The 26,993-nt window shown below is 34.2% G+C and overlaps 4 protein-coding genes across 5 annotated transcripts; all 4 read left to right on the forward strand.

The window, feature by feature from the left end:
* Positions 1 to 486: 486 nt before the first annotated feature.
* Positions 487 to 6,142, forward strand: LOC116336933 (leukocyte receptor cluster member 8 homolog). The gene is made up of 5 exons (XM_031761161.1): positions 487 to 646; positions 847 to 2,824; positions 2,898 to 3,096; positions 3,219 to 3,426; positions 3,606 to 6,142. The coding sequence occupies exons 2-5, from the start codon at positions 971 to 973 to the stop codon at positions 3,766 to 3,768; spliced, it is 2,424 nt and encodes an 807-aa protein (XP_031617021.1). The 5' UTR covers positions 487 to 646; positions 847 to 970; the 3' UTR covers positions 3,769 to 6,142.
* An 827-nt stretch (positions 6,143 to 6,969) lies between these two features.
* Positions 6,970 to 7,833, forward strand: LOC116337227 (cytosolic sulfotransferase 13-like; the record flags this gene model as incomplete). The annotated part of the gene is given in 3 exon segments (XM_031761624.1): positions 6,970 to 7,236; positions 7,238 to 7,572; positions 7,706 to 7,833. Coding segments are annotated over 3 exon segments (723 nt in total), but the record flags the coding sequence as incomplete, so codon positions are not given.
* A 6,537-nt stretch (positions 7,834 to 14,370) lies between these two features.
* LOC116337289 (CCR4-NOT transcription complex subunit 1-like) lies at positions 14,371 to 23,930 on the forward strand. The gene is made up of 12 exons (XM_031761720.1): positions 14,371 to 14,779; positions 15,802 to 16,008; positions 16,096 to 16,276; positions 16,352 to 16,654; positions 16,731 to 18,152; positions 18,214 to 19,058; positions 19,136 to 20,634; positions 20,706 to 20,895; positions 20,970 to 22,900; positions 22,986 to 23,196; positions 23,305 to 23,453; positions 23,527 to 23,930. The coding sequence occupies exons 1-12, from the start codon at positions 14,678 to 14,680 to the stop codon at positions 23,624 to 23,626; spliced, it is 7,140 nt and encodes a 2,379-aa protein (XP_031617580.1). The 5' UTR covers positions 14,371 to 14,677; the 3' UTR covers positions 23,627 to 23,930.
* A 987-nt stretch (positions 23,931 to 24,917) lies between these two features.
* Positions 24,918 to 26,987, forward strand: LOC116337290 (ras-related GTP-binding protein C-like). 2 transcript variants are annotated; one of them, XM_031761722.1, is made up of 4 exons: positions 24,918 to 25,075; positions 25,422 to 26,132; positions 26,327 to 26,469; positions 26,534 to 26,987. In XM_031761722.1, exons 2-4 carry the CDS (start codon positions 25,449 to 25,451, stop codon positions 26,907 to 26,909), a joined length of 1,203 nt encoding a protein of 400 aa, XP_031617582.1. In that variant the 5' UTR covers positions 24,918 to 25,075; positions 25,422 to 25,448; the 3' UTR covers positions 26,910 to 26,987. The 2 variants fall into 2 exon arrangements, with proteins under 2 accessions (XP_031617582.1, XP_031617581.1); XM_031761721.1 differs by lacking the exon at positions 24,918 to 25,075 and adding an exon at positions 25,096 to 25,350.
* The last annotated feature ends 6 nt before the right edge of the window (positions 26,988 to 26,993 follow it).

The raw sequence follows: 26,993 nt of genomic DNA on the forward strand, positions 1-26,993 counted from the left end.
AAAATTGAGACTTTTATTACAAAAATATATGTTTTTATGATTTTTTTCATCATTTTCCTAAATTTCTATTATTATGGGGAATGTCTTATCATGGGATCTTTACATGTTGCACAATGTTCAATTGTCATGACAATTGTACATGATTTCATACTGGCTTTCAATATTTGACAAATTTGAAATGCGGTTTGTCAAAACACATCTCTTCTACCGACTCCACTATTCACCACTATTTTTTGATATTATAATTTATATTGTGACTTTGTGAAATAAAAAAATTAAAAAATACATAGAATCCTCAACAAAAAAAAAATCTCAATTCCCAAAAATGTGAAAGTCTTCAATTTTCCCATTTAAATTGAATAGCGCGCGAAACTGCAGTACCAACCGAAAAATAAATAAATGTCGCTGCTTGCACTGTGACCAACGTAACGACTGTAAAAACGAAACGCATTAATATACACCACAAAGAAAAAAATATGATGAACTCATTTCTTAACTTGTAGCAATGGAATATATCTTCAATCAAAGCAGTGAAATAAATTTTAAAAATTGTATTAATTCATTTTTTTTTATATCTAAATATCCAAAGTTGAAGTGAACAGGTGAATTGTAATAAAGAATTAAATTTCATTTTTTATATTGAGCTGTAAGTATTGACGAGATAAAACGTAATAAAAGCTTATTTGGGGCAACCTTGATGAGTGTGCTAAATGCGTCGCCATTTTCTTTTTTTTTCTTCAATCGAAATTCATTGAGGCCCAAAAACCAAAGTAGTCAATTAAGACTTTGAACGAATATTTTTCTTTCCAAAGACACAGACTAAGTTTTTTTTTCATTTATTTTCAGATAATTTTCAAAATTCAGAGTTAATTGTTGAATTCAAGTGAATTGAAAGAAAAAAAGTAGGACAAAGGTAAGTCATCGACAAAAAAAAAGGAAAATACACAAACACACACACGAGTTCAACGTAATGGGAGAGAATATGAATGATTGCGTTGGTACGAATAATGGATCGGCATCGAATCCATGGGCTGCACCATACAGCTACGATCAGATTTACAATTTGGCAGCGTCATTAGTCAAAAAGCAACAAGATCAACAATTTAATGCATATCAAAATCACGTTCAGAAGTATGCTTTAGAGCAATTGGCCAAACAGAATAATGCGCCACCCGGATTTGGTAATTCTTGTCTAATTCCACCACCGCCTCCACCACCATCTCTATCGACCATTGAAGCACCGCCACCACCAAGTTGGCACGGTAATCAATCACAGAATAATCAGAAACAATTCGGTGGAATTCGATTTAATTTAAATCAAAATAAGCGATTACAAAATAGTAGTCCATTGACCAATGGCATCGGCGCACTCAACTATCAGCAACAGCAACAGCAACAACAACAACAACAACAGCAGCAGCAGCAGCAACCAGAAGGGAACAATGGAAATACAAACAAAAAGAATAAGAACAAACAAAAGAAAAAGAATCGTAATAAACAAAATCAACCACAACAACAGCAACAACAGCAACAACAGCAGCAGCATCAACAAAATTTGTCACATAATCTATCGCAAAATGGGTCAATGATGAACAGTCAAAATTTTCTCGATACCAGCATTCCTCCACCAAATTTAACCCTTTCCCCTCAGATAACTCCCGATTTGTCAAAGCCGCCACCGGCTTTGCTAAATCCTTTCTCTCAAAAACCATCACTTTCCATGCCCACAACTCCAACCACTCCAATACAAAACGCTTCAATACCATCAACATCCAGTCCAATTCTTAAAAAACCAAATCCATACAATAATCCGACTGATGCATGGCCCGAAAGTTTAAATCGATATGTTGAACGTTGCTATGCAAAGTGTCGCACCGACTTCGATAAAGATCAAATTCAAATTTGTCTAAAAGGTCGCATTACGCAAGCAGCAAATCGCGGTGAATTATGGACCAAAGATTGGGACAGTGAACCAACGCCAAGTGTACACAGTGAACGAAATAATGTGATGATTCCAAAGCAACCAAATCAGGGTGTTCCCGGTCAATTGTCCACTTTCCAGAATAAATCAACGTCAGCGATTTCACCTAAAAAGGGAATTTCACAGAGTTTAGGTCAAAGATTAGGTAATCGTGGTAATAAACGCACGAGTCATTCACGTTCACGTTCACCGTACACATCATCGAATCGTAAGCGTCGTAATTCGTCGAGAAACAGCCGAAGCAGCAGCAGCAGTAGTGACAGTCGCGATGCTTCACGGAGTCCTCAACGCAAAAATCGTCGCACCTCAAGTTCATCGTCCAGCTCGGATGATTATAAGAGTTTTACGAAACCGAGTAACAAAAAATTGGGCTTACGCCTTGGAACAATCGCTGGCAATTCACAACAAAATGCATCAAAAAATAATAAAAAGAATAAAAATAAAAAAGATAATAACAAAAAGTATGGAATTGGGGGTGATATTGTTAGTGATGCTGAACGATTGCAACAGCGTGCCGCACGATTTACAGAGAAGAAAGCACCAACATCGTCGCATGCATCGATGATTGGCAATAAGAAAAAGAAACACATGCCCATTCAGAGTCGATTGTATATTGATGATAATGCGGATAATAATTTCGATTTGATTGATTTTCATATTGTTGGCACGTGTCGCGACATTGAGAAATCATTTTTACGACTCACAAAAGCACCAGAAGCGCACGAAGTTCGACCGGAAGAAGTGCTTGTTTTTTCATTGGCCAACGCCAAATCGAAATGGATCGAAAAACATGATTATTACTATGCATGCGATCAACTTAAATCCATCCGACAAGATCTAACTGTAAGTAACATTTCTATGCGACATTCACTTATTTTCGATATCGATTATTAATGCGATCATTTTTTGTCAATAGGTACAAGGCATTCGAAATGAGTTCACAATTCAAGTGTATGAAACACATGCACGCATTGCCATGGAAAAAGGTGACCATGAAGAATTCAATCAGTGTCAAACACAATTAAAAATGTTGTACGCAGATCTTGGCGGAAAAAATCGTCTTGAATTCACAGCGTATCGTATTTTGTACTATATTTTCACGAAAAATACTCTGGGTAAGTGGCATCATGAACAGTTTTTTTCTTTTAAAACCAAATGATTTGAAAAAAAAAATGACTTAAACAAAAAGAAAGTGGAATTTCTTTTAAGACGAGCTCTTTTTTTCTCTTTTACACAGATTTAACGACAACGCTTAAATCCTTGACGAATAGTGAAAAGGACGATGAGTGTATCGCACATGCATTACAATTGCGTTCAGCGTGGGCATTAGGGAATTATGTGAAATTTTTCAATTTATACAAATCGGCACCAAAAAGTGCACTGCATTTGATAAATTGGTTTATTGACAGAGAACGCAAATTCGCCCTTAAGAATATTATTAAAGCGTATGTAACATTCAATACAACTTTAGAATGAGAATAACTTAATGAATTTCACCGCTTGCGCTAATCCTGTCAGAGCAGGTGGTGACTTTCTAAGTCATTTACATTTTTTTTTTCACATATATTTCATCTCTTGTCATTATTTCTAATCCAATAAATGTTCTTCTTTCGAAATTCAATAGCTATCGCCCAAACTATCCGGTCGAATTAGTCGCAAAAGCGTTGGCGTTTGAAACGTCCGAAAAATGTGTTGAATGGATGACGCCGTTCCAAGTGGCAATTACCGACAACACAACGATTGACTGTAAAACAAGTGCCTCAGTAGCTATCCCATTAATTGTTTAAATATGCTTGCCAACGAACAGTATCCAAATATCTTCGAATATCTATCACATTCATAAAAATTCATTTTTTATTCGGTTAAAATATCGGCTTTGAATGCCATCGAAATGGCTCCTTAGTGATGTCGTTTAAGTTGAACCTGTAGGAATGATAAATCATTGTAATACTCTTAATTGGAGAACAGAAAATTCCATCGACAGACATTTAGTGTTCAGAATTTTAAGTTCGACAACTAATTTTCATGGCGGTTATTAAGTATTGATTTTTCCATTTAATGAACTCTTCTACATTGTGTTTTTGTGAGCCGAAATTATTTTTCTTTCGCAAAAAAAAGACATTCTTCATTCATCGTCTTGCTTGAGAGATCTCCGTTTTTTTAACTGAAATATTTTTTTTAAAAAAATCGTTTTATCGGACATTGATTATTTCATTAAAAAAAATAATTGTATATCATCGACACAACAGCGCTTTATAAATCGTGAAAAGACTTGAGTCAAACACCAATTTTTTTGTATGATGTATATTTTTTGTTCAGTGTATTTATTCAGTTTTATTCGAAATGTGTTCGCGTTGATTTAAAATTGTAAAGAAATCGCTTAAATGTTTGTGGGAGAAAAGAAAAGAATTCCATACGGAAAGTAGTAAGTTATATCGTATCGATATCGACTGGGAATGAGAGATGAGAATTACAGTATCACACACAAGAGCAGATTTATACAATATAACATTTATTTCATCATATCATCGTATTGTGAACCATTGTTTTTCTGTTGACCTATAGCACTGATTTGGCACTTGTTCACTCTTGATGAAACGACCAAGCAAGCACGAAGTAATTCGAAGAAGCACTGATTTATGCAAGGTTGCTGGGCAAACACTTCTTCAGACGCTTCTATTTGACAGAACTGCAGTACTGATAGGATGTAGTGATTTACACAATCTCTGACTGCAAATGATAAATACTACGTATATTTTATCTCGCACATTGAAAATCTCGCACTCCGTCAACTAAAAAAAATAAAATAATGTACGACATTCAGCGCAAATAATTATCAAATCCATTCAAATTATAAAAATTAATATAAAATCAAACCAATCAACAGTTGTTAATCAAAATGCCGTTAAAAATTGTTGGAATTATAAAATATTGTGCTAAAAATACAACAAACAAAACTCTGGAATAATACCATCGATTGTGATCATATAAAAAAATGAACTTTATTCAACGGAAAAGTGTTTGTGATCAACGATTTTTGAGAGAGAAAGAGAGAGAGAGAGAGAGAGAGAGAAATCACAAAATGGACACACATTCACAACAAATAACAAATTCAATTCAACAATACCAACACGAACAATTCTAATTACAAGCCAAATAGAAAAAATAATAATACAACAACGTGAAAACGGAGAATTTCGATTCATAAAAGTGATTTATTTGATATAAGTGAATTCCCTATGTTGATTTTGATTTATTCTTTCTTTTTGTTGTTATTGTTTTCATATATATATCTATATATATATATTTTGTGAACTATCCAACCCATTTCCTCCTTTTAGTAGTAAAAACGAAAAATATTATTTTTTCTCGTTTTTCCCACAGAAAACAAAAAAAAAACATACCCAAATAACACACATTTATATTGTAAATAAATTTTCAATTTGCATAAAACTAGATTTACAGGTTCGAAGAATTTTAACGATTGAGAGAGTGTCACAGCGTGCTCGAGCTGATCACCACACAATCTATCCGGAACACGTAAACACATCGACATGTACTTCATGAACATTAGACGAATAATTGTTGTTTTTATTCAAGATTAGATATAGAATTTTTGTTTTAACCTTCCCCTTATTAATACTAACTAATAGAGAAAAAAACTCTAGATCAAAGTCATGAAAGTCGCCAAATCTTATTATTTCATTTTTTTTAATACCAGGAAACTTTTTTAAAGATGGTCCAATGAAGTTGGACTTTGTTTTCTAAATATAATTTGCATAAATTCGGTATTATGATAAATTATTTCATATGGATAATTTTTTTTCTTTCGAAGAAAATTCTATTTCGTTCACTGACTCATTTTTAACAAAGTGAAAACATTAATATACTCGAAATTCATTTTAAATGACTAGCATGAAGAGCCTCATATAGGAATTGTTTCATGTAAATATAGAAGGTGTATTCACACAGGCTCAAGAATAAATATGATTAAGAATTGCATTCGTTTTAGAGATAACAGTCAAAAAGCTGATCAATTGCCTTGGGCAATACAGCATAATGAGCATCAGTGTCCGTTTTTAATTTGTTTTTATGACTATTTGCGATTTAAAACAGACGGAATCTAATAAATAAATATTCTATCTTATCTCCACACAAAAATATTTGCATTTTTATTTTTTTGACACAGAATTACAGCACATGACAGCTTGAATTTTTTTCCCTACTGAATGGCTGCAATTTGGTTTGATTAATAAAACTTGTACAAGAAAAAAATACACTGCAGAGACAAGATCTGGCGGATGGGTAGTAAAATTCCGGTCGATGTAAAATTTAAAAAAATCGTAGGATGGGAAAGGTATTGTATTAGGCCAAAAAAATGAAATCTACCCAAAACATGTTTGCTATACATATTTCATGTTGAAAACACGATTAGAGGTGATTTTGGGGCATATTAATGTTCGTCGCTGTGTGTGATGTCCGGTGTATCCTGTGTCACGAAAATTGAATATAATTTACTACATGTGCAAATAAACAAATTGCAATAAAGATAAAGAGATAATAGTCTTGTATTAATACCTGCTTGAGTGCAACAAACAAACAGTTTAGAGTATTATTTAGTTTAACTTTAACTTTAGTGTCATAAGCTTAAATAATATATTAAAAAGAAGAGAATTAAAACTGAATAGCAAAGAAACACATTTTTTCATCTCAGAATAGAAGAAAAGATAGATAAATATAAATTGTCATTATAAAAAAAGCTTCCATCGGTTGCCACACAAAAAAGTGCTACAGAAGATAGGTGAGGTATTTAAACCCAAATTAATTGATTGTCTATTTTATAAAATTTTTGTTCAGTATTTTTCAGTATTAGAAAATTTGTACGAAAATGGATAAAGAAACCTCAAGTCCCTTCATTTTTGAGCAAGTGAAAACGCCAATTGGCAAAAAATCAATTTTTGATGATAAAAATACGTTTTTATTGGCAAATACAAAAAAAACCCTTAGCAAATTTACATTTGCCATTCTCAAAAGATTGTAAGTTCGAATCATGTTTTGTCCCAAAGAGTTTTGAAAATTTTTCCAATGACTATCGAACATTCAAAGTAAAAAGTGACGATGTGTGGATTCTTGGATATGCGAAATCGGGCACAACATGGACAATGAATATTGTTTGGCAGTTGAAAAATGGTTTAAATTTTTTCAAAGAACCGATCTCTTTTGGCACTGATCTCTTTTTAGAACGTTCTACTACGACCGAAAATCATTTACATTGCACGTAATCCAAAAGACGTAGCTGTTTCGAGTTTTCACCACATCAGAAATGCGTTGAAATACTATTCACGGACCATTGAAGAACAATTCGACATCTTCTTGGAGAATAGAGCCCTATATGGACCATTTCATGCTTATGTTCTTGCAATTTGGTAATTTCGTAACTTGGATCATTTTCTGTTTTTAAACTACGAGGAACAATTGGCCGATCGATTTGGTGCAGTTAAAAAAATTTCCAAATTTCTGGAATGTACGTATGGAGAAGAAGAATTGAAAGAGCTCATGGAATATACCTCAATTGGGAATATGCAGAAACTGTACACCAAACCAATGGATTTCAGTAAGTGTTAAAAAAAGAGTAGAATAAACATTTTATAATCGCTTTGTTATCGTTATTGCAATTCATATTTACTAAATGATGGATTTATGTATGATTCTTGCTCTTTTCAGATTCTTTCGAAAAGGAATGGCTGGTGGATTCGTTGATGAAATGAGTGAGGAATATATCAAGAAATTTGATGAATGGACAGCTGAAAATTTAAAATACTCGGACTTTAAATTCGCCATCTGAATGAACATCGGGGATGTAGTATGCTCGCAAAAAATAAAGATCTTTATTTTTTGAAACTATGCTTTTAACAAAAAAATTCTAAATATTATCAGATGGTTTATTCAAATTACATTATTATTTATCATCGTTCATTTCTTCGTATACGATTTTTTCTATACAGAAATGTATATGGAAATTGTCCAAATCTATGTAAAAATTGAAATATCAATTTAATTACAAGGAATGAAAATAAAATGTTCGATAAAAGAGTACATTTATATGAATGGGTTTCTCCTGTTAGAATAGAATCAACAGTACAAATTGAGCGACTTTTACACAGTAAGAAAATATCAGCCGACGCTATACGCAAAACCGACTGGTACGTGCACTCATACGTTTTTACATCTTTTACATCTATTGACCATACGATTTTTCGACTGTGCGAAGATACGCACAAAGAGTAACGAATCAGTTGAAAAATCGATATTTTCTCAATGTGTATCAATTTCTAAGGGAAAACATTTTCCTGGACGAATTTTCTAAAAAGAAAAATATGTTATCTGTGGATTGGGCTCAGAAATCCGAAAAAATAGGTTTCAAATTGATAACTGATACATTGCTTATTTTGCTTGAGTTATGTGTGGTACGCACAGAAAATAAATAAATTGAAAGCCATACGACATGTCATATAGAATTTGGATCAGCAATTCGTATCAAATTTGTTCGTATAGTGTCATGTATCATAGATCCATATTCTATAGGACATGTCGTATAGTTTTCAATTTATTTATTTTCTGTGTGTACAAACGATTTTAAAACTTAATGTTCATAATAAAACCATGAAAAGACACCAAATTATAAACGAAAGTCCATAATACTTGAAACGTGCAACATTTGGTTGAAAAAAATTGACAAATCGGTCTGCCAAAGCATGATTTTGAAGGTTCGACGCATACTGAGAAAAATCGAAGACAATGATCCGTTCAGTGTAAAGTGAATTGCTACACACAAAAAATAAACCTGACAAATCATTTTAGGATTCCTATTAAAATATTAATTTGTAAGGTTTCCTTATAATATGGCAACATTTTATTAGGAAACCTTTAAATAATAATACATGTTTTGTTTCAACACAGTGAGGTTGGCTTTGACGTTTAAGCGCGCCAATCTATTAGGATTCCTGTTACAATATTGCGATTTTATAAGGAAACCTAACAAATTCATTTTTTAATAGGAATCCTAAAATAATTTGTGGGGTTTATCTCTTGTGTGTAATTGCCGGTAGCCCATAAATAAAGGTTCATACCAATAAAATCGAATTAAATATTGTGTGTTTGTTGTTCAAATGGCGAACATCTGAATTTAGTACCAAGGATTTCTGGGCGCATGTTATAATTAAAATAAATTTATTAAACATTCAGAACAAACAAAGATATATCCACAAAGAAATAATGAAATGCTTCGGCGCCGATGACTGAATTAAAAACTCAATGTTTCTTTCAATAGAATATTTTTTGGCATACACTACCGCTTATTACATTGTATGAAATTTGGTGATTTACGTGTATTTTTAAATAATTGAAAAAAGTATGAAACTTTTATTTTGTTTTTCAACATTATTACAACCTATTACGACTTATTATATTCACATTCCAAATGTATATGGATAAAACTTTCGTTGACCGAAATTTTTTAAAATATGCATGCTGTGTACCTTATTTTCTGCTGAAGTACTTCTTGATTATCTCCATTTGCTGTAATGAATTGTAATGAATGGACTAAAAACTACTATCTTCGGCATTCTTGACGTATCTTCTTATTTTATTGAAAATTTTTCCACAGAATAAGAAAACGTTAATTGAGTAAAAAACACTTTTTTTACTCAATTAACGTTTTCTTATTCGTTTATATCTTATAGTCCTCAAAAAGTAAATTATTTTATTGTTCCACAGTTAGTACAGAGCGCTCTATAAACGTATGATTGTACTTAATAAAAGTATTCATTTCATGCAGGCACTGCGTGTATATTAGGGTGTTTCGATAATTGTAGAAGTCGACGCTATGAAATCCCTACTTGAGAGCTAGATGCTGTTGACACGAGTGGAAATATTTTTAAATTTATTTTAACGACGATATACTTGTCCATTATGACGTACATGTAACAGAAAAACACACAGTCATGTTCAACCAAAACATAAATAAATAAAAAATACATATTTTTTATTATTTTTGCAATTTCTAGTTTTTATAGTGCGTGAAGTTGGCCCTTCTTTTTGGAACCCTAATGACAACTTATAAAATGAATTGAAGCAAATAATTTCAGCTATTATTGTTATATTCTATATTGTATGCAAATTTATGTTTTTTGATTTTTTTTTTTAATTATTATGTTAATTTAATAAATCCTGATAAATTTATCCATTTTTAACAATGCAAATTCCTAGGTAAATTCTATTATTATATTGACTCTTACGTTGTTTATTTTAAATAAATAATATTTGTTTTGTTCAGTTTTTTCCTTTCAATACCAAAACTCACAAATTATAATCTACTTTCAATTTCACTAATAAAATATAATTATTTTATTTTCATATTTTTCCTACGAACAACGATTCCGACACTCAGGTGGCACTTGGCAGGAGAGCATTTCACATACGTACATACAAACATACATATCATAATCGTGTTGTACTGATGTGGCAAATTTTCGAAAACATGAAATTAAGCAAATATTTCCCATTTCACAGGAATGTGAGAGAATTATTTGGTAAAAAGATAATGCAATTAAAAATACTAATAAATAAAAAAAGTTAATAAAACACTTATGCCAATCACATCAATGAATTTATTGTGGAAAAAGTTGTTCAGCTGCGATCACATTTGCAATGAAATCGAAAACAATTTTGATTTCACATAAATTAATTTTATAAAATTCTGAGTTTGTGTCATTTACAATTTCCTTATGGTGATGGAATTCCTATTTCTGGATGCAATCGTCTAGTTTTTTCTCAGTTTGGGAAAAATTCCAACGTTGAAATTCATTTTATTATGATGTTAGTGTCGAGCAGCATTGTTGAATTTGTCAATCAATTTTCCTTTCAATAATGAAGCATTTAAAAACGGAAGTCTCCCACGTATAAAAAGGAATTCTATATGTATCGATAGTAAGATATTTCCACTCATCGCCTAATTCTAATGGTATTTTTTTCAATAGAATTGAGAAGTTATAAGTAGTCTCTTGCGATCCAATGTCATGAAAATGAACCGTAAATTTTCTTATGTTTTTACTTTGTTTTAGAAAATGAAGAATGTCGTCAGCAAACATATTATTAGCAAATGCAAATTGCATTTCCACAACATTTGAGTGAATATTTTTTAACTCTAATAGTTTACGAAACGAATTCGAATTCATTCGAAGCAATGATAATGTTATTATTTTTAACCCTTAACCGCACAGGCTAAAACAGTAACGTAAGCGCACAGGTGGGGTCTTTTTGGACCCATGAGAAATTTCATACAAAACTTATGCAAAATGGTATCCAATGAGTAAAATATGTCATTTTATAGTTAAAACATAGCTTATTCCTTACTTTCCAATACAGCATCACAATTTAATATTGATTTTTATGGAAAAAGAAATCAATTATTTATCAAAATTCTTGGTAGTTATTGATATGTACGACTATCAGACAGTCGTGTCTTTCACTAATATCGCTAATCGACAGTCGTTGGCCAGTTAATGTGCTTCGTGTACTGCGCCGAACTACCTCTCGATATGTGAGATCAATATAGAGACTGCTTCCCGAAGGGCGATCGCACTTTGAACACTGTAGCTCTCTGGCATTTATAAGTTCAACCCTATGTAAACATTTTTCCTTCTTCTTCTTCTGCATTTGCAAGAAGCATGTGTGATATATCAGCTTAACTCTGAGACACCAGGTGGCAGCACATTTGCGTGATCGAAACCAATTACATTGCTTTATATGGAGTGCGATGAGATCGCGCTGCTTCCGTTCTTCCTCCATACTTGGCAAACATGTTGTTAGACGTTCGCAACAAGGCAAACCCTGCCACACCAGCAACGTTCACCAAATTCACGAAATATGCCCATACATTGTGTTTTGGATAGGATAGATCCGTAAGATCTCCGCAAGAGCTGGGTCTAAGCGTGCGTAGGCCGCCGCATGATACATACTTTGATTGGCACGCCTGCTTTGATTTGCGCGTCGAAGCAACACAGAAAAACGAACGGATATATCATGCGGCGGCGTATGCACGCTTAGATCAAGCTCTTGTGGAGATCTTACGGATCTATCCTATCCAAAAAAAAACAATGTATGAATATATATTATAATGGCAAATGCCATTTGATTTGCGATGAACAGTATACGTCACGGACGAAACAATTTACTGTGTTGTTGTTTGATGAAATGTAAATTGTTGTGTCAACAAATCTCCATGAGTTTCATATTGGCCCATACAGAATACATCATTTCCCATACAAAATAATTTGGGGTCCAAAAGACCCCGTTGTGCTTTTACGTTAGTATTTTGTATAAGACTTCCCAAAACTTCATCTATGCACCAAACATTGAAATTTTTGATTTTATCACATAGATATGATATTAAAAAAGAAAACGCTCAGCGAAATTTTCCAATTTTTTTTTATATTTTTGTGATTTTTTCAAAAAACTAACTCTTAGGGCCTAAGAGACCCCACGTGTGCGTTTGAGGGTTAATGTTGTCAAATGTTCAACATTACTAATACATTCACATAATTCATCGTTCAGTCTGATATTACCCGCAAGTATTAAATGCTTAAGATTTCCAAATGAAAATGGAAATTTACACACTAGGGTTGGAGTACAAAACGTGAAATATTCTATATTTTCGTAATGGATATTTTCAGAATCTTGAAAATTATCTCCGTTGTGTATTGTGATATATTGGACATTTGGTAAATTATTTTCATTAAAAAATTGAATGTAATCGCCTTTTTGATCTCTGATTGTATAGATTCTCAAAGATGATATTTTTTTCAATGGTTTTCGTACATTTTTGAAAGGAATTTTCAACAAATGACACTTTAGAGACAATCGTTGTAATGAATCAAAACAATATTGTTCCAAATAGTTTTCGATTCCAGTACACAGGTTGACATTTAAAGTTGAGAAATTAACCGCCAAATTCCTAATTAGGTATCCGAAATTGCGTAAAAGTTTCAAGAATATCATTGGATTTGTTATGAATATTTTTGGATTCTTCTTCAACGCGTAACATTCATCTTCTAAATCAATACATTTGCTGGAAAAGTGTAAATTTAAATTCAAATGTATTATTAAATGTAAATATTGGGAAGTACAAATACATATATTCAAATGATTGGTATATTAACCGAAATGTTATGTTTTCCTCCTTATCAAATGCTGGGTCCATGTTCAGGTACTTTTTTTTGTACACTCTGCATACTGCACTATAGAACTGGTTGCTGCTGTCTGAAATATTTAGCAAATCTTTCAATTCTAAGTGTTCAAAAACCAGTTCCATGCAGTCAGTATTTAAATTTGTAATTTTCATTTTTTCGAATTTTCTTTTTGTATTTTCTAATGAGTTAATTTTTTTTCTAAGATATCACTGATTCGATGCTCGCTTAAAATTGTCAAATTTTCAAGCTCTATTCGATTCGGCAATTTTATTGTCCTTTTTTCCCTTTTTGTATAGCCATTTCGTTTGAATTCAAATTTTTGCATACAAAAAAAATAAGTGTTGATTTGAAGAACGATATTCAAGTATCTGAAATAATAAGTTTTGTTTAATTCAAATTAAATTATGCAAAAATTTATAGTTAAATCATTTTTATTACGCGTGCAATAATGAAGTTAGTCCTTTTGTAAAATGAGTTTCACGCAATGGACATGCGTATTACCATCGTAAATATAAACCATACGCAATTTTCGTATGTAATGTGAACCATGGCCAATTTTCGAATGTTATGAACATATAACTAACTTCATTGCCAATTTTGACATTACCGCCAAAAGCATACCGCTAAACTACTAACTGCAAGTATTTCATTATTTCATTAAAAATGGATATCACCGGAGCTATAAAAAATGTTGGAGCTATAAAAGGTACGTAGCAGTTTATACATCACAGCGAACAACAATAGATGCATTGTTCTCTATTCAATCGTTTGAATGTTTTGAGTCACATAATCGTGAAGAGAACAATGGATTCATTCTTGTTCGCTGTGATGTATAAACTGCTACGTACGTTCGCATGCGACGGACGACGCATTCTCAGCAAGATATTTTAATATGCTGTGGATGGCAGCAGCGCTGAGCAATACTCTGCTCAGGTGTATTCAATATAGAAAAAAATTCAGAAATAATTCACAATATGTGTTTTTGAATAAAATTGTCAAATGAACTCTAACCGTATTCATTGTGTTCCCATCATTGTCATTAAACGCATCCATTCAAATGTCAATGAATTCTCGTCTTACTTGAATTGACACTATGTGTATGCCGGATCAAACAAGACATCTACTGAGTCTTTTCACTTGATTTCATCATATATTTCACGTCGACTGATACGAAAGAGAGAAAAAAAGTTCAACTTTTTAAAAATAAACTTTCATTGAATTAAAATCCAAATAAAAATAAACAGTTTTTTTCTATTTAGTGCAATCGTGCAGCGAAAACAGTGAATTAAAATAAAAATAAAACTTTGAAAACACTTTGACAATATTTAAAAAAAAAAAACAAATTGTGCCCGATTTCTTCTATTGAATCGAAATTTAGTTTGCAGATGAGAGCTTCAACAACACCGAGTTGTTTTTGAAGAATCTCAATGCCGTGCCAAATGAAACTATGAACCAGGAAGCATTATCATTTTCATTGACGCAGATTAATTACTTGGTTTCTACCTTGAAGAAGAAGAATTTTGACCAAAATTCACGGCAAATCGAATCGGTAAGACAAATTTTTTTCCGCTTCACTTTCGTCTCTTCGTTAGCATTTTTCATTCGTCGAATCAGCAATCACAGATTTCGTTTTACATTATGAAGTCAATCAATTTTCTATTGTGAGTGAAACGATTCATGATCGACATATTCCAATAAAATATTTTTTTTCCCAAATATGTGCAAACTTAATGGATGCCGTTTGGGGAAAGAGAAAAAAATAAGTGTAATTTGTAGAAACGTGGTTCTAGATTTTCAAATCACCGCAATCGAAACAGTTATTTAGACGCGCATCGTGTTGCCGGTGCATACGTATCATTATGGCACCATTGTACAGCTTCATGCATAAAGTTCAGTTTTTTTATCGCTTGCATGTCTTTATGCTGTTCTAGTCTATTGTGTAGTACATAACCAACAACTTCTTGTACATACACTCTTTGACTACCTCTTTGCACAGTTTGACGTTTAACATTGTATTGTATGAACAAATGGAAAAAAGTGGCTTTTTTGTGTTGATGTGTGGAATGTTCCTAAAATTTATTCTCAGTGAATTTGTGACTAAAAATGCGTTTTCATTTCTGTTGAAATAATTTGGATTCCAAATTGGTAACGCCAAATTTTGCCATACTAATTTTAAAATTGAATAAATGGTTTTCTTCTTTGTTTGCCACAAGCATCGAACAGAACCTATAAAATCGACATGCTTGTGCGAGTAGTATTTACATTTTATTAATTTTTAAGTTACGTGAAGAGGTATTAGATGGGAAGGTAGTGATTTGGGTAGGGAACAAACGAATCCAACATTTTGTATTCCACATCAGAAACAAATGGAAACGAAGCGGTCAAATATGCATAAGTCGATTGTAATGTTTATAGTTTCTGGCAATAAAATAGATCCAGTTTCAGACAGCGGCAAAATACCGCAAAAAAGAACATTTACGATAGTGTAATAATTTCCACCTCTTTTCATTTCTTGTTTCGGTAATTAAATTGCATGAATTGATGCTGGATAAACATCGAATGATGCTGTAGCTCGTTAAACCGTTCGGACTAGAAGCGGATCGACATCTTCTGCGTTGTTTGTTCTCATCCGTGGATTTCACGGAGGCCAACAATCAAACGGCAAAAAAGTCACTGCAAGCAAGACTACTCAAACAAGAATTGAACACTGTGCTCAGCAAATCGTCGTTGATTACAAACATTTGTTTTGCCATCGACAATTGTTTTATCAAACAAAAGGTGAGACTTGACCATTCTGAAGTGATTTTTCAAACTTTCAATTCTATTCAATTGATGATTTTTTTTTCAACATTTTTTTTTGGTTAGACATTGAAACCAAGTCCCAATTTATTCAGTCAATTGTTCAAAGCGTTGAATTGTTCACCGATACTTGAAGTGGTTATTTCATTGGCGCTTACCTACTCGAAAAATCCCGAATTTGTCCGCCTAGCCGAAAATCAACTCAAAGTTTGTTTGCCATCATTGATACAATCCTATGTGGAATTAGGTAAATGCCTTTTTATCGATTTGAATTCGATTTTTTTTCCGAAATTTAATCAATAAATTTGTTTTTTAAATATAGATACCAATCAATCGACTCCAGAGGGCGGTTTATCCGACATATCGCCTGAATTATTACAATTAGTGCTATCGTTATTGTCGCACGATAAATACAAAAATTACGATATAACCGAGTTGACCTATAAGAAATTTATCACACAAATTAGTGGCGATTTTCCACGTGAACGTTGCCCATTAATTTTGGCGCCATTGATTTATCGAGAAAATACAGAGATTTCCGCTGAAAAAATGTCCGCCAATTCGCAGGGCATTTTAACAACGGCTATCATGGATACATCATGGCCAAATCTTGTTATGGATATTGGTATGTTGTGAACGCTATCCGATCGGATTTTATATCCATGTCATCTAACCTGTGTGTGTCTCGTTTTTAATTTCAGGTTATGCATTTACAGCGAGTAAAGAAGAGTGTAAAAATCATTTGACAAAATTTAGTGGACGTGAGTTATCTGCACAAGATGTGGCAAAAATCATTGCATTAATGTGTCGAACACATGAAAATTTATCGGAATTGAGTATTAATTTGCCGAATCCGAGTACATTTTGGCCATCAACGAATAATGACAGTGCATCCGGTGGCCAAGATTCAGGTGAAAAAAATCATATGACCGAGCACACGGCATGGAAACCAGATGTATTCGTTCAAGCGTTGATGGATGTTGTGCCGACAATGAATTGGAAAGAAATTTGCATTGCATTCGATCATGGTGATTTTATCATTAAAGATCGTGGCGCACTTGTGCTACTCATGACAATCGTTGAGCTTGGCATGCAGACCAGTGGTGGCGGTAAACAATTTCCCGTTGATATCATTTATCGCATGTGGACAAATACACAAGGTCAACTATCGCTTATTGGCATGATTCTGAAAAGTCCGGACGTTTATTCATTTGCTGATAACATATTCAAAAGTGTGGCAATTGAATCGTTCAAGGTACAACCCGAGAATGATAGCAAAGAAATTATCGCATGGAGATCGATACATTTAATTGAAATTTTACTGTTCATTGCTGAGAAAGGATACTATCCACAAGTATTGGAACACTTCAAAGTGCCCATGCAACATTGTCCGGATATTTTATTCATGGCCCTATTACAAATTGGTCCGCCGATGACAGTTTTGGTGCAAGAGATGTTTCAATCGTTGTTACCAATTTTCTTTGGTACTCATCCGAATTCGATTCCGATTTTGAGTCATGCATGGAATTCAACGAAATTCAATAATTTTTCACTGCGACACATCATCAATCATTCAATGAGCGATTGGTATGTACGTGGCGGTGCTACCGATAATGTTGATCAAACACGTTTGATTCGCATTCTCGATTTGGCCAATGAACTGGGTTCATTATCAAGCTTATTGAACGTTCGATCATTTCAATTTGTTATTGATTTGGCGGTGGCAGCGTCGAGACGAGAATTTCTAAAATTGGATAAATATTTAACGGAAAAAATACGGGAGAATGGTGAACAATTTGTACAATCGATTATCTCATATTTACAACGTCGTTGTCCACAAATTACTGGCGCCAAGATTCTCGACGATCATTTAACAAAAGTATCACAATTACCACATGAAATACTATCGACGATAATAAATTGTTTGCAACCATGCATTGGAAATGTTCAACAAGATTTGAACGATGCAATTGTTCAACTGACAACCAATTGTAATATTTTGTTAAACAAACAACGACAACAGCAACAGCAGCAGCAGCATCAACAACAACAACAACTAATGCCCCTTCAAGGCCTGTTTCGTCGTAGCATAGACACTAATCTTATGTCGTCGGTGGCTGGATGTAAGTAAAAAATCATCACTTTTTCTCTGTTCGACAAATGCATCAAATCTTTTAATTTCAGCTAATTTTGGTGGTCCATCGATGGATTCGATATCTGGTTTGAGTTCAAATTTGGCCGGTATGAATTTAAGCGGCCCATCGACTGGTGGATCATTTAATTTCAATACAAATCTAATGAACAATTTGGTAACGACGCCTGCATCCCCATCGCATCTTCTACAGCAAGTTCAACCGAATAGCCCATTTCAAATGCCACCAATGCCATTGGGCAGTGGTTTACGGCCACCCGTAAATAACAATATAGGACGAATTCCGGTGTCGCCGAGCAGCGATAAGGTGAATATAGCAGCGATAACAACAAACAATCCCAGTTTTTCCGAAAACACACCAAAAGCAACAAATGAAATCGAAGAAGAAGCAAACGGCTATTTTATACGAATTTATAATCATTCGCCGCATGAATCGTTGTCCATCGACGAAGTGTTAGACATATTGCAGCGTTTCAGTAAATCAACAGTTGAACGGGAACGTGAGGTGCAACAGTGTATGGTACGAAATTTATTCGAAGAATATCGTTTCTTCCATGAATATCCCGATAAAGAGCTACAAATCACCGCTGAACTATTTGGTGGTATTATTGAACGTAATTTGGTGCCGACAGTTCAACAACTTGGTATTGCATTGCGTTATGTATTGGAAGCACTTCGAAAGCCAGAAGGATCGAAAATGTATCACTTTGGCATCACTTCGTTGGATCGATTCAAGAGTCGACTTTATATGTATTCCGATTACTGTGAACACGTTCAGCAAATTCCAACATTTAACAAATTTCCAGCCCATCTAATTGAATACGTTAAATTTGGCATAGACGGTAGTCAACCACCAAATAAACCACAAGGTCCAACGGTAAGTTTAATCCGTTGTGAAGCGAGAGAGAACACCAACTATTTTAACTTTCTAAATGTTTGTCTTATAACTTGCAGCCACTTGCACAAGCAAATGCAGCGGCATTATATCGCAGTAGTTCGGAGACTGGAAAAAATGCTTACACAACACCAACAAAAGCGTCCAAGACTGCCCAAACGTTCACGGGTACAAATTTGAATACATTACTGGTGGCAAATTCGGATCGGTGTCGAAAAATCATCCATCCACCGTCCGCTGTGCAAGATAAGACAGCATTTATTTTCAATAATTTGAGCGTTACAAATGTGCCCGATAAATGTGCTGAACTCAAGAAATTTCTTACCAAAGATTTTTTTCCATGGTTGTCACAGTATATGGTGTTGAAACGGGTATCAATCGAACTTAATTTTCACACCGTCTATTCGAATTTATTGGATGAGTTGAAAAATCAGGAGATCATTGAATTGGTGACCGATGAAACGTTTCGCAACATTCGCGTTCTATTGAGTTCGGATAAAGGGATTGAAAATTTCTCCGATCGAAGCCTATTGAAAAATCTTGGCCATTGGTTGGGTGTGATGACATTGGGCCGAAATCGTCCGATTCTACACATTGATCTTGATTTAAAATCGCTACTGCTTGAAGCCTATCATCGTGGTCAACAAGATCTAATGTATGTGGTGCCATTTGTGGCAAAAATTCTTGAATCATGTGCCAAAGGTAAAGTATTCAAACCACCGAATCCATGGACCATGGGCCTGATGAATGTATTGGGCGAACTGCATCAAGAGCCAGATCTCAAATTAAATCTTAAATTTGAAATTGAAGTGCTGTGCAAAACATTATCAATTGAAGTGGCCGATTTGAAACCGGGAATATACCTAAGAGATCCGGAACGATTCAACAATATTGAACATCAATTGTCGGTAATAAAGAAAGAAGAACAAAAAAAATCACCGATACCACAGATACCACAGATTCCAATACAACCACAAATACCAACCGAATCACCGAATCAAAACAGTGAGATACCCGAAGCGAAATTCAATTTCAACGACATTTCGATTGGAAATATCAAAAATCTAGCACAACATCTTGTATTTTCACCAAATCTTAGTATATTCCATACGCATCAACAATTAAAAGCTGTTGTACAAGTGGCCATTGAACGATCGATCAGTGAATGTCTTGTGCCCGTTGTTGAGCGCAGCGTTCGCATTGCGGTCACAACATGTGAACAAATTATGCGCAAAGATTTTGCATTGGATCCAGACGAAACGGAAGTACGAAAAGCCGCACATTATATGGTTCGAAATTTATCGGCCGGCATGTCAATGATCACATGTCGCGATTCATTGAATCAAGTTATACAGAAAAATATAGTTGCATCGTTTGCACAATCGATGCTTATGAATGCGCATGAATTGAACGAAATGGCCATTCAAATTGCAAACGATAATACGGAATTGACGTGTGTATTTATACAGAAAACGGCCACCGAGAAAGCGGTTGCTGAAGTTGAAAAACGATTGGCAGCCGATTTTGATGCCAGAAAGGCGGCTCGTCAAGAAGGAAGGTAAATTCAAACTTTTTTTCGAACTATTTGTGTTTCGTTTCGTGGCACTCATGAAATTAATCTTGTTTCAGGAGACATTATGATGCGTCTGTTTTGACGTATCAGACGACCCGAATGCCGGAACCAATCCGCTTGAAAGTTGGCGACATTCCAAGTGAACACTTTACCGTGTACGAGGCATTTGGTCGAAATATTCCTGGTTTCCAACCGATGACTGATCGTGATGCAGCAATACTCTATGATAAAACGATTACTTCACAGGTAAGACTGACTCTAATATTTTTCGAATCAAATAAAGTTGTACAAGAGACGATTGAAAAATTTCCATTTTTCAGACAACAATACCTACATTTGCTAGCGTAACCGAATCGAATCCGATACCAGCCACGGCGCCGCCAATGAGCAGTGGCAATGAAATGGGTTCAAAACTGGATGAGTTAATTGCAAGAATGGATGCATTCGTGGCTAGTGTCAACTATGCACCCGGCCTTCTTGTGCATATGAGAAATACACGTGCATTGGTCGAATGTATAATGGCTGCAAAGCGTGCAAACAATGAACTAAGCACAGTGAATTTGATCAATCGAGCGGTTGATAATATATTTGAATGTGTCACCACACAGACCAGCCTATTGAAAACACATTACCGTGCCCTGCACTTGGATCTATTGACATGGATGAATGATGAACGTGCATACGGTCCAAAGTTTACGCAACAATTTGTAACAATGCGTATGATTGATTGCCGTGAGGATATTCGTTATAATTTGGAAGCTGTTGAACTATTGCTTGCAACAAATTTGGCCAATGTATTGCAGTATGATTGCATGCTCAGCACATTGTTGGACAGTGGTAACTTTTTGGCGATTTCATTTTCGATGCAATTAATGCAACGCTTGTTTGTCGATGATCGACAAAAGATCCGATTCACCGAAAAAGATTTTACAAATACAATTGAAACATTGAGTCGATTGTCTACAATGCAACGTTCACCAGAGGGACTACCGCATTTGATTGAAATGTTGCGCATGTCTACCGATGCAATGGGCATTGATCGTGTCACAACTGGACCAACGTCACACATTCATTCGGGCATTTCACAAGTGCGTTCGATTGAATTCAACGATCCGGGAATGGCTGAAAAGGTGGAATTTTTATTAAAAGATTGGGCAAACAATTATCATGTCAGCGCAAGTGGTAGCCGTGATGCAAAATCATTTAGTTCATTTGTTAACAAATTGAATTTGTATGGCGTGCTGAAGACCGACGAATTGATAACACGTTTCTTTACAAAAGCCACACAATGGTGCATCGAACTGAGTCGTAATTTACACGATCCAACGGCGTCGTCACAACAGAACAAGGCCAAAGTTTTCCATTACATTGATGCTTTTATTCGTTTGATTGCACTGATTGTGAAATATTCCGGTGATAATCCGAATTCAGCGACCAAAATTAATTTACTCAATAAAATTCTTGGCATAATTGTCGGTGTATTGTTGCATGATCAAGAACAACATGGCACATCATTCCAACAGCTTGGCTATCATCGTTTCTTTATTATGCTGTTTTTGGAATTGAGCGCACCCGAATTGGAATCGATTAGCTTAAGTGTATCGACCGCATTCTGTCACACATACCACATTTTACGGCCATCAGTTGCACCCGGTTTTTGCTATTCATGGCTTGAGCTCATTTCGCATCGCGTTTTTATCGGTCGTGTCTTGGCGTTGACACCACAACAAAAAGGATGGGCAATGTACTCACAATTGATATTGGATCTGTTCCGTTATTTGGCACCATTTTTACGTAACGCTGAATTGGCCAAACCGGTTCAATTGCTGTACAAAGGAACGTTACGTGTGTTGCTCGTTTTGTTACATGATTTTCCGGAATTTTTGGGCGATTATCATTTTGCTTTTTGTGATGTGATCCCATCGAATTGTATTCAATTGCGAAACTTAGTTTTGGCAGCATTCCCACGGAATATGCGTCTACCGGATCCATTTACGCCAAATCTTAAAGTCGATATGCTAAACGATATCACCGCATCACCAAGAGTTTTCGCAAACTTTGTAAGCAACATTCAACCCACCTCTTTCAAAAACGAATTGGACTCATATTTGAAGGCACGAGCACCAGTCACATTCTTATCCGAATTGCGGGGACGTTTACAGGTATCAAATACATCGGGCTCAAAGTACAACACCCAATTGATGAACGCTTTGGTACTCTATGTTGGAACACAGGCCATTGATCATATTCGGTAAATAATTAACATTTTTAATACAAATTATGCATCGAATTTTATTTCTAACGAAAATATTTGTGTCTTTTTTGTTCGTTTTTAGTTCAAAGAATCTCGTACCAAATATGACAACCATTGTGCACTGTTCACACATGGACATTTTTCAAAATTTGATTGTTGATTTGGATCATGAAGGACGGTATCTTTTCTTGAACGCGGTTGCCAATCAACTTCGCTATCCAAATAGTCATACACACTATTTCAGCTGCACATTGCTCTATCTCTTTGTTGAAGCCAATTCCGAAGCTATTCAGGTGAGAATTTCGGGTTTTCTTTATATACTTTAGTTTGGTTTTATGACATTTTCATTTTGGACAAATCGAATCAATGATTTTGTTTGATTTTTTTTTTTTTTTTTACAGGAACAAATAACGCGTGTTCTTTTGGAGCGATTGATCGTTAATCGTCCACATCCATGGGGTTTGTTGATCACATTCATTGAACTCATCAAAAATCCAATTTACAAGTTTTGGGAACATGATTTTGTTCACTGTGCACCGGAAATTGAGAAGTATGTCCGTTTACCTTGACATTATTCGATTTCATTTTGTGATACTAAACAATTTTCCATAAATCTTCGATAGGTTATTCGAATCAGTGGCACGTTCATGCATGGTTAAAACATCTGGGGCAAGATCAGGCTCATCGCAACAACCGGGAAATGAAATTCAAGAATGTAATTGAAAGCGACACAAAACAATTCCTATATACCATGAGACATGAGAAGAATAGCGATGCACACATTTTCATTGCATTATTTCTTCGATTTTTTTTAAATTTCTTGTACATAATCAACGTTAGGGATATTTCATTCATTTCAATAGATGTTTATGTTATCAAATTGAACATTGATTGCATCATTTTACATATGTCAATTTAGATTATGGGCGAAAATTATAAAATTCAAATAAATCACATACAATTCGATGTACAATTTTCACAACATCCAAAATAAACGTGAATAATGATTGATGTTTTCTTTTCTAGACATGCAGTGATTTTGAACACTATAAATAGGTCAGAACATTTAGAGGTGTAGATTTAATGATTAAAATAATTAAATTTTAAAGTTTTTCAAAGTAAAAAAAAAACATTTAAAAAATTGAACATTTTTGGACAAGACTTTCTAAACGGAAAATTCATGTTTTTTTAAAATATTATTTGAAGACATAACAGATATCATCTAAAAGATGAAGATTACGATTTAATTAGGATATTAATATAATGTCCTATCTGTGATGAATGACGATGGGCTTTGATAAAAAAATGTCTTTCAAAAAAAAAAATGAACAATTGTTTCATTAAAATTATTCTGAAAATTGAATTTTCAATATTCAATCAAACTATTTCTATTTGGCACATTAAAATGAATCTCTTTGAACTATTACGACAAAATTTGAAACATTTTAAAAAGTCCTCGTGACTGTTTGTGTGACACTAAAGATGTGCTAATTGTGTCACAATGAAACATTTGAACCGCGTCTTTTCCCAAGGCAATGGATAATTAATTTATCGGTCCTCTTTCACAAACGAACATCCAAATTTAGATTGAAATACGAATGCAACATGCTCTGCGGTCCAGCATGTACTGTACACGTTATAAACTGAAGAACAAAGTTGAAATGGATGATGGCATTGTTGTGATTTTCGACTCCAAATCTGAGGGGGGAATGATTTCCACACTGCATTTCAACCAAATTTAAGAACATAACATCAAAAAAATTCCAATTCTTCAATAACAAATTAATTACATTTAAATTGTTCGCTTAATTTCATTTTCTACGATTTTCAAATAAGATATCCTTTGAATTGAATCAAATAAGCTGATGAATTTATTATTTTATTTAGTTTCATGAAACACATTTCGATTCATACAGGAAATTATTACACATACCAAGCATAGAAAAAACCAAAACATAAACAAAAATGACATTTTAACTGCGATCACTGGAGAACTTTACTCATACATTGAGAATCGTGTAGAAACAAGCGAATGTACTTTCTGACACATCTTATCGTCTTGCGTATGCCTTCATAGTAATAGCTTCAAATGTCAAGTTATAAGATTAAACAATAACTGATGCACATCCATAGAACGCCTTTTTTTGAGAACGAACTAAAAATAAATCAAGAGTAAGTACAAGTTTCAGCTCACTCGTTTGCTACGTTGACATTATCAGCTGGTTAATTGTTCAACACATCTAACTTGCATTGTGTCACTTATTCATTATAACAACAACATTGCTCAATCACATTCGCTGCAATATTCTGACTCATAACCATTTTTTCACAACCATTTTGACATTGCGTAAACAAAGACGTTGCTATTTTCGAATGGTGTTTTTCTTGGTAAATTTATCGGCTTCATTGTTTTTCTCTAGTTGATATAACAATATCACACAAAAATGGTAGGCATCTGGCATATTTTGTTGTTTTTTGATAATTTTGTTGATTTCATATTGTTGTTTGTTATTGTTAGTATCAGAGTGTCGACAGCATCGATGAAATGTATCGTCTGAACATAAGCAGCAGTTCGTTTCCAAGGGATTACAGTTATTCATTGTATGAAGATGACGATCGAACCAATTCATCGCCCGATGAAGACAATGAAAAGCCACGAATTTTGCTGATGGGATTGAGACGCTCTGGCAAAAGTTCAATTCAGAAAGTCGTGTTTGGTAAAATGTCACCGAATGAAACGCTCTTCTTGGAATCGACCAATAAAATCGTGAAAAGTGACATTGAAAATAATAGTTTCATAAAGTTTCAGTGCTGGGATTTTCCGGGACAAATTGACTTCTTTTTCGATCCATCATTTGATTCTGAAATTATATTTAAGCGATGTAACGCACTTGTCTTTGTTATTGATGCACACGACGATTACATCGAAGCACTGGCCAAATTGAACAAAACCGTTTTGAAAGCATATGAAGTGAATAAATCCATAAAGTTCGAGGTGTTTATTCATAAAGTTGATGGAATTAATGATGATTTAAAACTTGAAACACAGCGAGACATTCATCAACGCGCAACAGACGACTTGGCTGACGCATCGTTCGAATGTATTTGCCTGAATTTTCATTTAACGTCAATCTACGACTACTCCATATTTGAGGCATTTTCAAAGGTCATACAAAAATTAGTGCCACAGCTGCCGAAGCTAGAAAATCTTCTCAACATTTTTATTGTGGTAAGTTGCTTTCGCAATTTTTCGGATTTTTGTTATCAGCAATCAAAATCCATTAGGTCAAAGATCAAAACTGAAACCATCACTTGATAATACGTACACATATGAATAGCAAAAAAAGAGACTGATTGCAGCAAAAAGATTGATTTTTGTTTACAAACTAATTTTTATCAATTTCCTTTCTTTCACATGTGCAGAATTCGGGTGTGGAAAAGGCATTTTTGTTTGATGTCGGCTCGAAAATCTATGTGGCTACGGACTCATCGCCGGTTGATATGCAAAGTTTTGAACTGTGCTGTGATTTGATTGATGTTGTGACAGATTTATCGACTATTTATAGGTAAGAACAAAATTTTGCTTTGTTTATGAACAAATTTCAAGTAACCTTTGATTATTTGTTGCAGTGCTGATCTCAATACGCCGATTGATGAACAAAGCGGAAGCGTCATCAAATTGAACAACGGCATAATTCTGTATCTGCGTGAAATTGACAAGTTTTTAGCTTTAGTTTGTATTTTACGTGACTATAACTATACCAGACAAGGAGTGGTTGAATACAATTTTTTGTGCCTTCACGATGCAATACACCAGATATTTTCGGTGGGACTATCGAAAAAGGTGGAAAATTATCATAATGAATTAAACGATGACTATTTTGAGCAACAAACTAATGGCAGTCTCATTAGTACCAAACAATCATCGACCACTTTACGGGCTCATTCAAATTCCCCACTCACACAGTACTTGATCAACAATAAACTCAAAAAAATCAACAACTAAATGTGACTCATTTTTGATTGTCAATTAACGCTTGGATATTTGACGGCCTAAGAAGAAAACAATAACATACAGAATATTCTGCAA

This window comes from Contarinia nasturtii, unplaced genomic scaffold (genome assembly GCF_009176525.2).
Source record: "Contarinia nasturtii isolate CC-2019 unplaced genomic scaffold, AAFC_CNas_1.1 Cnas_scaffold_220, whole genome shotgun sequence".
Lineage (NCBI taxonomy): Eukaryota > Metazoa > Arthropoda > Insecta > Diptera > Cecidomyiidae > Contarinia > Contarinia nasturtii.

Bases quoted from the DNA above. Each gene is read 5' to 3' on its own strand.
- LOC116336933 (XM_031761161.1), top strand. From the start codon at position 971: ATGGGAGAGAATATGAATGATTGCGTTGGTACGAATAATGGATCGGCA. The intron at 2,825-2,897 runs GTAAGTAACATT...TTTTGTCAATAG, and splicing joins CCATCCGACAAGATCTAACT to GTACAAGGCATTCGAAATGA. The intron at 3,097-3,218 runs GTAAGTGGCATC...TCTTTTACACAG, and splicing joins TTTCACGAAAAATACTCTGG to ATTTAACGACAACGCTTAAA.
- LOC116337289 (XM_031761720.1), top strand. From the start codon at position 14,678: ATGAACCAGGAAGCATTATCATTTTCATTGACGCAGATTAATTACTTG. The intron at 16,277-16,351 runs GTAAATGCCTTT...TTTTAAATATAG, and splicing joins ACAATCCTATGTGGAATTAG to ATACCAATCAATCGACTCCA. The intron at 16,655-16,730 runs GTATGTTGTGAA...TTTTAATTTCAG, and splicing joins AAATCTTGTTATGGATATTG to GTTATGCATTTACAGCGAGT.
- LOC116337290 (XM_031761721.1), top strand. The intron at 26,133-26,326 runs GTAAGTTGCTTT...TCACATGTGCAG, and splicing joins TTCTCAACATTTTTATTGTG to AATTCGGGTGTGGAAAAGGC. The intron at 26,470-26,533 runs GTAAGAACAAAA...TATTTGTTGCAG, and splicing joins GATTTATCGACTATTTATAG to TGCTGATCTCAATACGCCGA.